Source organism: Protopterus annectens, chromosome 1.part0 (genome assembly GCF_019279795.1).
Source record: "Protopterus annectens isolate FY-2018-M chromosome 1.part0, PAN1.0, whole genome shotgun sequence".
Classification (NCBI taxonomy): domain Eukaryota; kingdom Metazoa; phylum Chordata; order Ceratodontiformes; family Protopteridae; genus Protopterus; species Protopterus annectens.
In genome coordinates, this window is record NC_056725.1 from 3,628,343 (window position 1) to 3,641,621 (window position 13,279).

Sequence of the window (13,279 nt, forward strand, 5' to 3'; positions counted from 1 at the left end):
CCACTGATTTGGAGGCAAGTCTGAGTACTCTCTTGGAACTGGGAGTTCACTGAAAGAGAATTTGTATCCCTGAAATAAGACCCATTGGCCCTTTGTTTTTGAAGAGGGATGAGTGAAGGGAAGGCAGAGGGGGGAGGGGAAGTCATTGCGAGTGTTTACCATAGAAGGTTGGCTTAGAACTCCCTGCCTTAGAGATGGAAATGGTCCATTGTTTACTTCTCTGCTGGCCCTGGGATAGGTGCCTGGATGGTCTGTCCCTGCAGGGCTTACCTTGGCCCTGTCTGCTAGGTGCAGGGAAATCCCAGTGCTTAGAGGGAAAGTTCCTGCTGAACCTGGGAGTTTGAACCTGAAAGAAATCTTTTACTGTCTGCACAGATTTTGCTTCGTCTTCCATCTTTTTAAGCACCTCTTCTGCTTTTTCCCAAACAAGTGTTCCTTATTTAGGGGTGCATGAACGTATTTAGACTTGACAATCAGGGAGAGGTTGTTCCTTCAGCCATGTATGTCTCCTAATAACAGATCCTAACAGTGCTGCCCTGCTAGAGGCTTCTAGGGCATCATATCCACATTGTAATGAGTGCTTGGCCACTTGACAAGTAGAGTGCAGTAAATCTGCTAACTCTTTAGAACTGGCACATTCAGGAAAGGTAGTAATTTTCTGTTTTAATAGCTCCAAAGTGTGTTGTTGATATTTTAACATATGGAGCTGACAACTGAGTGCTGTGACAGCTAAGGTTGCAGACGTGTATATTTTTTTACCCAATCCGTCCAGAGCTCTGGAGTCCTTATCAGAAGGAAGAGGATTCTTGGCAGAACTAGTCTTACATCCTTTAGGTCCCTGTGTAATGATCTCTGGGTCTGCAGCAGGATTTCTGTACAGGTATTTGTGAGAATCTGGTATTCTGTAGTACCTGTCAGGTTTACTGGGAGCAGGAGGGTGGGAGTCAGGGTCTAAGCTGGATTCTTGGAAAACATCGTCCACCCCTACTAAAATAGGGGGGATGGCCAGGGGTCTGTGCTGGGGCAGGTCCAGAAATTCTCTAACCCTTTTCATAGACCATGGGAAGTCCTGAGTTTCCCATTGAGAATGTTCCCTGAGGGAGTGAAGGGTTTCCCCAAAGGAAAGGTCCCCTGGAGGGGAGGCAGATGGGATGGATTCCTCTGCATCTGAATCCTCATAAGCAGTTAAGGGATGCTGTTCCTCTTCAAAAACTGAATAGTCAGGTTCCTCAGAATCCTGTTCTGTCATAATTTCTGGAGAAGGGTGCCTTTTCATTTTAGAAGTTGTGGCCTGATAAGGGAGATGAGATCCTCCGCTACTTTCAGCATTTGTGCTTGGGGGTGGTGGAGCAGTAGCAAGATGGTGGCTAGAAGCAGATTTTCTAGAGTGGCCTGGCTTCTAGGTCTGGGAGAAATGGTAGTCGGAAGAGAAGACGCTTTTGCTCTAGATTCGGTAGTGCGAAAGGCCTCCTCGGAAGCCGGTGTCTGCGTCACGGCTCCAGACCCAACTGAGGCAGAGACAGCCAAAGGCTCGGAAGACAAAGAAGATTTCTGCGGCATACCGGACTCCGAAAGGGTCTCAGTACAGGCCTGCATAGATATTGAAATGGGCATCAGGGGCTGCGAAAGCGCCTCACTGAATTCTGGAGAACTGATGACCTGCTTAGCGGTAGCGTCATCGGAAGACTTAGCCTTGTGCGGTCTGTCTCGATCTCTACGTTTTCTCGAAATGTCCACAGATTGTTGGCTGAACACATTTTAAGTTTAGAGTTATCAACCAATTTACAGAAAGAATGAGAGGGAACAAAGCTAGGAGGGAATAGCATTTTGAACTTTAGAACTTCCACAAAAAGGCTGAGCATGAACAAGTTGAGAACTGATTTCCCATATACTTTCTTCTTTGCCACTAGAAAAAAAAAATCAATGAGTAAAAACCTTTACCCCACATATTTGTGACATATTTGTGGGAACTGGTTCTATCATATCACAGATGATGGCCGGGGGAAAAAGGTCTGATTTGGATGAGGAATCCTCTGAAAGGAGGGTGGCGGGGGTGGCTTCCCACTGTCATCTTTAACCTGCCTGTTTAACTTCTAGTACCCACTTCACTGAAAGAATATGATATGAAAAGGGAAGTTGAAGAGCCAAACTATGACAGGATTGAATAACTGGTAAGCTGGGTTGGGGAAGTGCTACAATAGTCATTCCATATTACTGGACTGTCAACTTTTCTGGAAAAGGTCCTTTCTTTTTCTTTGAATCTTCTTGTGACTTTTCTTGTAGGTCTGCTTATAAGACTGTGGTGAGGGTTTATTTTGCTTCAAGTAAAAAGAAACAATTTCTGGCAAAAGTTTTAGTAAACTTGGAGAAGACGGGCTGAAAAATCTGAGTGACGACCTGAATGAATGTTCCTCTTTCATTTGTCAGAACAAAACAAAACCTCTATTCACAGGAGTTTTTAAAATTTCTGATTTAACTACTTCAGAAAACTTCTGTCTATGCACTCAAGTACACTATTTCATAACACGGGAAGCTGCTGTCCTACACAGTCAAGCACAATCATTAAGAACACTTCAAAGAATGTTTAAATACTTGGGAAACAAACAATTGAAGAATTCAAAGAGGATTTAACTTCTGAAGAAGGGAAAGTGGCATTAATATTTCTCATACTATCAAAAGATGCCAACAAATATTTCTACATAGGAGTTTGAAAACTTAGTATTCTGAAAGGTGAAGTGGCAGAAGAAAGAATTCTCTTTCCAAATCTCGTAAAAGCTTTCCCATTCTCAGAGGGAGAGAAATTAGAAATTTCTTTATGCAGCTGGATCTGATACACAGAAACAACTGCAGGGCCAGATCCTGGATGAGACAAATGTTTGTAAGACTGAGGGACTTTATAAAGTCAGTCTGCCTTCTTAGAAGCTGCAGGATGACTGCCAACTATGTTGTAAGCAATGTCAAAACCATCCTCCAAAGCTGATAAAAAGAACAGCACCAGGCTATGGAAATTCCACTTGTAATAAATCATAGTACTTCTTTAAAGAGGGAGGAGTATCAAACTGCTCCAAGTGAAACAGGTTATTCATCCTAGAAATGGTTTCAGAAAAAGAAAACTCCTTTATAAGGAATTCTGAGGAAACACTTTGCTCACAATCGGAATCAAGCACTTGGGTAGAGACAACAAAATCCCTAGCACAATTTTTCTCCTCATAATCAGACAGAAAAGACTCAAAAACGGCATAAACTGTCTTGAACCTATGAACAAAAATTCAAGTCACTCTTTAAAGGCTTTTAAAGCCTGCAAAAAAACTTTGAACCAAGCCGATAAATTTTCCTTATCCGCAGAAACAGTCTGAAGAACAGAAACATTTTGTTTTCTGTCTCGTTTTCCTACAGACATCTCTTAGCAGGGGACCAACTTGTATATTGCTTCACCTAGGGGACCAGATCTCTTAGCCTGGCTATGCAGGAATACACTTGTCACACCCTCTTCTAAGGCTGACAACATTGTCTCTCCCATGGCCAGTAAGAGCAGATGAATAGTCACAAAGGAAATGGCTGCTGCCAACCCCCCCCCCCCCCCCCAGTCTATGGAAGCTGAACTGGTTACATCAGACGGAGCTGGATAAAAAAGTAATGGTCTGAAGTACCAGTAATAGCAGCAGCAGTGTCACCCACTCGCAACTGAGGCACGGATTTAGATTGTTGTGACAACAAGGGATCTTTGCAAGTTGCCTTTTTCTTGGGACTGGAGGAAGGTAAACCATGGGAATGGTATGTTTCTCCACGGTTCTGCAGAAAATAAACACTAATTCCTGGCTAATGCAGTTAGGCAGTGTCTGCGACAAGTAAGTTATCAAAAGGAATACTCACAAACACAAAACAAAATTCTCCCTAAATGCACTTGTAATCAATAAATCACAGCAATTCCAATAAAATAATTAGAAGTTTTACCACAAAAAGGTTTTAAAATAAGCACAAACCGTAAAATTTAACAAAAGGTAAACAGTCTGTCTAACCAGTCAGTCATATGAGAGTTCTGTTAAACAGACAAAACTGAAAAATCAATTGTAATTTTCACAAAAAACACTACATTTCTCAGGAACGATCAAATACTGTAGAAGGCCTTCCCTGAAGGAAACTTATCTGCCTGGCAATGGATGACTGACTGCAAGCTGACAATCGATTCTCTGAAAACTGGAAGAAAAACAGAGCACTCTCAAAGCAATAAAGTACTGGAGCTTTTTGAGTTTAAGCTACTTGTTTTCTCTTCTCAGCAGCTCATGCAAACAGCAGAGAGAGCTCATGCTGAAGCAATCCAAGGCTTTGGAAGACTGGCTGGCCATTATATTCTTGACAGGATATTCCCCACATGGCTAAGGCTACTGCAGCAGTGACTATGATGGAGTTTAACTGTTCTATATATGCCGGTCTAATCTGAAATGTATGTAACAAATATTTATGTTTTCTTATTATCTACTGTTAAATTGTATACATAGACTCCCTCTGCAGAGTTGGCTCCTTTAGATGAACAAGAAGCCTTAAACACCTACAATGATGGCAAAGCCTCTAACTGTTGAAAACAGGTCGGACTCTCAGCAAAAAACACTTAAGAGTGACTGGATCAAGTGAAGAAAACTTGAGCTTCTTGGCTATATAATGGTGAAATACCAGGATGAGGGCATTTTGTAACCTGTTGCCCAGGGTAAAATCCTCCTCAAAGAAAACATGATGACTTTGGAAGTTTAACTGTATCCAAATCTCTACAAACACCTCAATGTTTTTTTAATGCATAACTTTGCAAATAAATCAACAGGTGTTGCAGTATTGTGGAATTAGGCTGTAACACTCCAAATGCTAGTTGGGCCCTTTTTAGGTCAAACCACATGTAAATGTTTTGACAAAGCAAGGGTAAACATTTGCCTCAGCTCTCTTGAGAAAAACTCAGTTAGCAAAGTTTATTTGTATGTTCCCAAGGTCTATCAATTCAGTTTATAACTATTCCACTTTAGATGGACTGCATGCAGGCAAGAGACGGCTTGGTAATTTGAAGTTCACCGGAGTCTCGTACAAACTACAGGATGCTTCGAGAGCATCACTTCAATATCTCTTGTTTCAGCAGCTAGACTGTCCATAAATTCAGTCAAAAATGCATTTGAATTTATCAGTTCAGCCATAACTGTTGCTAAAGAACACAATTCTGCTGGATTCACCTGATCAGTGGATAAAGGATCCGAAGGATATGTCTCAGTTATCATCTTTCTTCAAATAAAAATAGTCGAACTTGTGGCAAGGAGGACTGAAGAAGTGCAACCACTCTCACATTTTTAAACTTGGTCATGCTCTGGACATAAGAAAAACAGAAATACTCACTCTCTCTCGCTCTCAAATATCAATAAAGAAAAAAGTCTCAGGTTCCCAATATGTTGCTAATGTACAAAAAAGATACTTGAGTTAACAGAAAATGATGCTAATGAATTGCCATCTCATCTAATCTTACATTCATATTCTCATAAATTTGTTGCACACAGCTTAAGGACGTCACATAAAATGCTATAATAGAAGATAGACAAATGAACTGTCACTATACATACAGGATGCAGAACAGAGACAGTACTAATTCCTCATTAGTCATTATGACAACAAGTATTAACTCCATAAATATGTTAATACTGTCAAAACCAAGCAACTTAACAGTAGTGCATGGCATAAGCTGCAATTGTAAACAATTCTGCATGAAACTGACATTGAAACATTTCTGTAACCTGTATAGCTTGAGATACTTGTTTATACTGTTTGTTTGTTTGTGTCTTTCGGCTTTTCCCGGTTAGGGGTCGCCACAGCAGAACTCCGGTCCGCTAATGATTGGTAGTTGATTTTTATGTGCCGAGTTACCAGCCCTGACATACAACCTTCAACGAAGGTACGCCCATTCACGCATGTCTCCACGCAGAGGACGCTCTAGCTGAGAATCGAACAGGACAGCGTCTTACTGTGAGGTGACAACTTGTTTATACTATAATTATGCAAAAAGCCTTATATTCATATCTGTACAAATGGCTTATCAGACAAGCATTCAGAAAGGAATTGCCTGGTTGATAAGACAGTGCCAGTCTTGGTGAAGAAAAATGCTGTTGATGCATGGTTTCCAAAGTGAAGAAAGTTGTGTGGGATAGGTACTAGGTCCCTTATAACTTTGCAATGAAGAAAGAAAGACATCAGAGAAGGAAAGAATGACTGCAAACTTGTGAAAATTTATATAAAAATACAAGTCTGGAACTTCTTTTTAATATAGTACACTACTTAGAACTACAATGTTTACTGTTTATAACACATTTATACTTGATGCAGTTTACATTTTTTCAACTAGTTTTCAGAATATGTTCAGGATTCTAAAATGCAATTAAGATGCTATATGCAACACCTGCACTGAGTGAAGAGTTAAAAAGGAGACTTAGGAAAATACTTCATCTTTTGGTTCACATACTTGTATAGAAAGCAAACAGGATGCATCAGGAAAAAACAGTCGCCAAGGTTGCCAGATGACAGCAGTCTATTATATCATGAGACAAACTGTAAAGTGGAAGATAGCATGTTTCCTATAGTGGAGTGCCCCACTAGTTGACTGTCAACAGGAAAACCTAATGAGCAATCACAAAGGGTAGGTGAAACTTTTGTATTAAAAAGATGGGTGTGTTTTTCTTTTTTCAATTAGACTAGAGTCTGATAAACGATTGATATAAATAGAAAGGTGTGTGGAGGAAACCATCCCCACTAAGGGTGACAGGACACCTTGCTATCCTGCAAAAAATGCTTATTTTCTGAGAACTGCGACCAAGTGATTCAAAGACACTGAGTTGTTCCCTTAACAAGGTGGCTTTCAATAACTCAGATAAACATCAGCAATTCTCACAGCTAAGACTCAGTGAAGTCTGCTGTTGAAATAATGAACAAGTCTCTGTTAAACATAGTGGAGTACCTGTCAAAACAAATTGTAACAGACTGGATCGTCCAGATGGCACCAAGATACGGCAGTATAAATTCATTCACACAGTCACAACCTCCCTTTTCCCATTCTATGCACATAGGGTCGGGTAAGACTTCAAACAGTGATGATCTACAGCATGAGGGAATAAAAGGGCTCCCTACTGAAATGTCAGAGCTCAATGTCAAGTGCCTACAAACAGAGAAAAATCTTGAAACTCCAGGAGAAGAGTGAATCTCAGGCATCACTCTTTTCCGTTAACTTCTTTTCTGCATGGGAGAAAGCTGCCCCTGCACTCCCTGATGTGGGGGCAAGCCTCCCTCTCCCAAACTAAACTATACCAATTCAGAGGTCGAAGTACATCAGACAAAAGTGAATTTCCTGGGAAATGGCCAGCACAGACTTCTTACGCACAAGTCTGTTTTCTTTGGCCATTCAGTCTCAGTGTTACAAGGCCCACTCCTAGCTACAGAAATACATAGAGCAGGTGGCAGGTACTCCCCACCAACTCCTTGAAATTTATGGCCAAGTCTGTTTTTTGACAAGTCGGTAACCAAGCAGTACTAAACAAAAGCAATTCCAGAACAGAAAGTTTTTTTCAGGGGAAAAGTAAAGGTAATAAAGAGCTGTCTGCAAAATAACATTGGGTCAAGATTGGAAATGCATATCCTTTCTCAAAATGGAAACAATGATCTATCCCCTCCTCCTCCCTTAACAGTGTTGCAGTATGAATATGACAAAAGATGCATCTCTCTCAAAAGACTGAAACGTTAATTTGTCGTCATCTTTTTGTCAACAAAAGGTCACATTACAAAATTGCTTTTATAGTTTTGTTTCGGCATTTAAATAGTCTATGCCTAAAAACAATAAATAAATAATAAAATCAGCAAATTTAATATATTGCAAAATAACAATGAACAAAATAACACAGTGCCCCAATTTGTTTACTGTGCCGCAAACTATATTGCAAACTTTTTCTTGTCCATCATTTAATAAACCAGTAAAGGAGACCCATTATTTCAAAATCATATATTCAGTACTGCATTTTTATTCTTCCTTTAGATTTTACGTGGTTGATGCTGTGTTTAACATTTTCTAATAGTTTTCATTAATGTAGCACAGTTTACTTACCAAAGGTTAACAAGAAACCATAAAGCATGCTTAGTACCCATGAGTACCAGCCTTTGTGCTCCAAGTATAGAAGACTGTATACAGCATAGCAACCCAGTAATGGGAAAAGGATCCATGACAGATATCTGAAGGCCATCTAAACAAAATGCACACATGATTGGTTAGTGGATTCTGTACACCAACAGCAGTATTCAAAAGGGCCAATAAACCTAATATCATATTATGCACACTTGTATTTGTACTGCAATACCTACGCAAAGGCTAAGGAGAATAAGTGGGTATGTTAAAAAAAGTAATACAACAGAAAATGAAAACAGTTTCATCACATGTTGGACAATGCATACACTCGACAGAGAGACAGACAGGCAGACTGTTAGATACACTGTGTACCTAATAGTCTAACAATCCTGTCTTGATGTGAATAATCTGTTCAAGTACTGTATGCCTTAGGGTGCACTGCTGCTTTTATAAAACAACTAATGAAATTATCCTTACGGTTTGATATTTACTGACACTGTGACAAAGAATTCCATGATAAACTGGAATGAAAAGTCCATTATAATTTGTTTCCTCTTTGTAGCCTATACTCCATAAATGAATATCCTTCCATTTTAACCAGAATAAAGCTAATGCCGTTAATTTTATGAATTAACAAATATTAAAATGCTAAGTTGAAAAATATGTCATCCATCACTGTAAAATACAAGTGCACAGTTAATTGCTCTAAAAAAGGCTTATTACATAAAGAATGAAAGAAATAATTTTTGCTAAATTCTACTAACAGAATGTCGACAACCCCTCCACGAAACACACAGCCCTGAAAAGACAAGAGTTTCAGATTTCTCTGTAGAAGGGTAAACACTACAGATTTCAGAAGCATACAACCACACACAATAAATACCATAAATTAAAACAAGTACCACAGTCCTCCTGTTTTCTCAGCACACTTGGGATGGCAACCAAACAATATGAGAACAGTGACCCAGTAATGACATGGAAACTAGACAGGCTCACTTAAGGCTGCTCCAAATTAGATGCATAAAAAATGGTTGACATGAGAGTTGACCAAAGTTCTTTAGATCAGTTTTCCAAACAAGCATATCAAAAAGAAAGCCCCATCTACTCATTTTCTAAGCTACTTACCATGGTCAGTGGTAGCGAGCTAAACAGGGACAATACGACTCAATATACCCAGTGTAAGTGTCTTCAGCTCATTGTGTGTGATTTCTTAAACATTTGTAGAAGAGATGAAAGATAAAATCTCTCCAACACGCCCTTAATCCTTCCTGTGGCCTCTGCCCACTAGGCAATACTTCTAACAGAACTCATGGCAGGCAGCCAAGGTTACACTCACACTGCACAAACCACCTCAACTGACCCTAGTCACCAAAGAGAGTATGATCTGGTACCCCCCCTCATTTACAGACTATATTACTATGGTCTTTTCTGTGTACACATTTGTAGAAGTCCTGGGGACCAGAGATGTTTCAGGGCCTTAAAATAGGTCTATATTAGGACGTCAAAATGTCAAAAGAGTGAACGCTCTTACATTGACATGGAATACCCAAAGCTACTAAATCTTGAACAGCCAGAACAGTGATTTTTTTCCCCAGGGAAAAAAATCACTGGGCTAACAAAAAAAAAAACAAAAAAAAAAACAAATTGACAGACAAAATAAAGTGGGGGGCTTTGCCCACCACACCACCCCTACCTAAATATACCAAATCCAAGATCGCACTACAATGGAGGAAAAGTACAGTTTTGTACACTTACCATAAATGCATAAATGTAGATGTTCGAGTGTATTCACTGTTGCAGTCATCACCTGTGGGTTATCCCTGCTGTGGTAGCCTTCGGCCGGCCCGAATACCAGAGCCAATGTTTTTCTGCATTGGCTGATGTCGCCTGCTGACTGACGTCAGGTTGTCAGTGCTATAAAGCAAGGCAGCCGACGCCATTACATCAGTTTTTCTTGCCCTAACCAGTCAGAAGCCCAAAGAAATATGGTAAAGTGGTCCTGGTGGCTAAAAGCCACTGTAAGAAGCTTATGTCTCCCTAAGAAAAGACGATATAAGGGGGAAGGAGGGAGGGAAACCAGGACTGCAACAGTGAATAAACTCGAACATCTACATTTATGGTAAGTGTACACAACTGTACTATGTTCTTAGTGTTTCACTGTTGCAGTCATCACCTGTGGGAGGATTCCCAAAGCTGAGGAGAGGGGTGGTAGGATTAGTAAGAGACCTAGGCCTGGGTCAGCATGCCCTGCAGAACTGCAGAGGCAAACCCTGCCCTAGCCTTAAAGAAAACAGGTAGGTGGTAATGCTTTGTAAAGGTATGGACAGTCCAGGTGGCAGCTTCCAAGATGTCCCTGGTGGGAATTCCTCTGAGGAATGCTGTGGAAGAGGAGGCTGCCCTAGTGGAATGGGTACAAAGAGACTTAGGGGTGATTTCCCATGTAACCTGTAGCAGAAATGGATGCAGTGTGATATCCACTTGGAAATGGTTTGCTTGGAAATGGGCTTCCCCTCTGCCCCGGGGCAAAGCTGACAAGAAGTTGGTCTGTTTTCCTGAAGGGTTAAATACAGTCCAGATAGTATCTGAACTGTCTGTGCACGTCTGGCGAATGCAGAATTCTTTCCCCCTTGTTTTGAGGGTTGGGAAAAAGGTAGGTAGATGTATAACCTGGCTGAGAGTTGCATTAGATGCCACCTTGGAAATAAAGGAGGGGTTAGTCATCAGGGAGACCCTGTCTGCATGGAAACTGATGAAGGGCTCAATGGCCATCAGTACCTGAAGTTCTGAAACCCTTCTGGCTGAGGTGATAGCTAGTAGAAAAGCAGTCTTCCAGGAGAGGTATCTCAGTTCTGCTGAAACAGCAGGTTTGAAGGGTAGTTAGGTTAGTTTTTCCAAAACATTATTTAGGTCCCAGGCTGGCTTTAGTGGCTTTCTGGGAGGTCTGATAACAGAAGCCCCCCCCCCCCCCGAGGAACTGTTTAATCAAAAGATGTGAGAACAAGGGCTGATCTGTATCAAAATGAGCTGAAATGGCTGAAGCATGGATTTTAATAGAAGAGAAGGAGAGGCCACTATTTAATAACTCTGCTAGGTAGCCCAAGGTAAGAGGGGTGGAAGGTTGTGAGGTACTGCCCCCTCTGAACTGGCTCCAGGAGTAGAATCTTTTCTATTTTCCTGCGCAAGATTTTCTGGTGCTGGGCCTTCTGGCCTCTGTGATAATGTCTAGGTCCTGTTTGCTTAACAGGGGCCCCTTGTTTGCCTTTAGAGTATTAGCCATGCTGACAGTTTCAGAGTCTGCAAGTTTGGGTGCAGCATCCACCCCCACCTGAGTCTAGAGGTCTGAGATCAGGGGAAGCTGCCTGGGAGGCGGTAATGTCAGGCTACGCAGTAAGGGTTATCGATGCTGTCGGGGCCAATCTGGAGCAATGAGGATGGCCTTTGGTCTCTCCTCCCTTACCTTGATCAGCACCTTGGGAATAAGAGGCAGAGGAGGGAATGCGTACACAAAGAGGGAGTTCCAGGGGAAGGTCAAGGCATCCACCTTTCACGCTAGGTGGTGATATTCCCTGGTACAGAATTTTTTCAGCTGGTGGTTGAGGTGCGAAGCAAAGAGATCCACCTCCGAAGTCCTCCACTCCTGAGTGACTTGCAAAAAGATTTTTCTGTGGAGCTGCCATTCGTGGGGGTCCAGTAAGTTTCTGCTTAAGTGGTCTGCCAGGGTGTTGTTGATCCCTGATAGGTATTGGGCCCATGGAGGAGGCTGTCAGCCAGAGGTTCATGGCTAGCCTGGACAGAGGGCAAGATTGGGCCCTCCCTGTTTGTTGATGTACCACATTACTGTGGCATCTGTTTTGACAAGGAGAACCCCTGGCTTGAGATGGGGTTTGAAGGATGTCAGAGCCTTTTGTACTGCCATCATTTCCTTCTGGTTGATGTGTAAGAGAAGTTGATAGGCATCCCAAAGACCTTGGGTGCACCTGCCTGCTAGGTGAGTGCCCCAAGCAATGTCTGAGGCATCAGTGGTGATGGTCTGGCCGGAAGGGCAGAGGATGCAGGCAAGACCCTTGTTCTTGGCACAGGGACCTGCCCACCAGAGAAACTCGGCCCTTATACAGGGGATCAGAGGGAGAGAGGTCTATAGAGGCTGAGTGTGCTGACACTAAAGGTTCTTTAGATACCAATGAATTTTTCTCATGTAAAGCATGCCAGAGGAATTAGAAGGATGCAAGATGCCATGTACCCCAAGGCTTGCAGGAACTTCCTTGCAGTGAGGTGACTTCTGGAAACCAGCTGGGTAAAGGAGAGAGGCAGGAAGCTCTAATTTTCTGGGGATAGGAAGGCCATTTTGGATGCTGTGTCCATCAAAAACCCCAGAAAAAGATCTTCCTGGAGGGTGTTTACTTTGATTTTTTCTCATTGTTGGTGTAACCCTGGGGAGGTTAGGGGGCTTTGACAAAGAGGAGGTCCTGCAGCAGCTTTTCTTTGCACTCTGCCTGAATGAGGCAGTCATCCAGATAAGGGTAAATAAGAAGTTATGTACTTACCATAACGTTCCATGTGAGTTGTTACTCTCGCCTTCATTATTACTGATGGGTTCGGAGCCAAACATCAGCTCCGATTTGGCCAAATAGCAAAGCTCGGGGTCTCTAACAGCTCAAGGCCAAGCCCTATCCCACAATGCACCACTACATTTCCCAGATCTTGTTTGCTGCCAACCAGAGTAGAAACCTATCCCAGATTTCGAGGAAATCATACATCCAGGGTAAAAGGAAACGTCTTCAAGAAAACTAAAACCAACCAAGTGATATACTGGTATTAGGGAACTAATGGGTCTGCTGGACAGAGGCACAGGGAACTAATCTAAGGGGGTGGTGAAAGCCAACACATTCTAGGCTAGGCTTATAAATGCCCTTGGGCAGATAGCCTAGTACTTACCTATGAACCTATACCTCTCGTGCTTCTAGACATAGGAAGGGCCGTAATAATGAAGGCGAGAGTAACAACTCACATGGAACGTAATGGTAAGTACATAACTTCTTAATGTGAAGTTGTTCAATCTCGCCTTCATTCTTACTGATGGGTAGCGTCCCCAGCACCACAATCTTGGGTGGCTCACGGGAGTACCTATTTCAGGACAGCAGATCC

The 13,279-nt window shown here is 42.0% G+C and overlaps 1 protein-coding gene across 4 annotated transcripts in view; it reads right to left on the reverse strand.

Moving 5' to 3' along the window:
• Positions 1 to 13,279, reverse strand: part of CLPTM1 (CLPTM1 regulator of GABA type A receptor forward trafficking) — a 1,743,979-nt gene that overhangs the window by 381,131 nt on the left and 1,349,569 nt on the right. For all 4 annotated transcript variants that reach the window (XM_044078057.1, XM_044077978.1, XM_044078148.1 and 1 more), the window contains one exon: positions 8,117 to 8,252. In XM_044078057.1, coding sequence (XP_043933992.1) covers positions 8,117 to 8,252 — 136 coding nt within the window. The remainder of the gene's footprint in view (positions 1 to 8,116; positions 8,253 to 13,279) is intronic.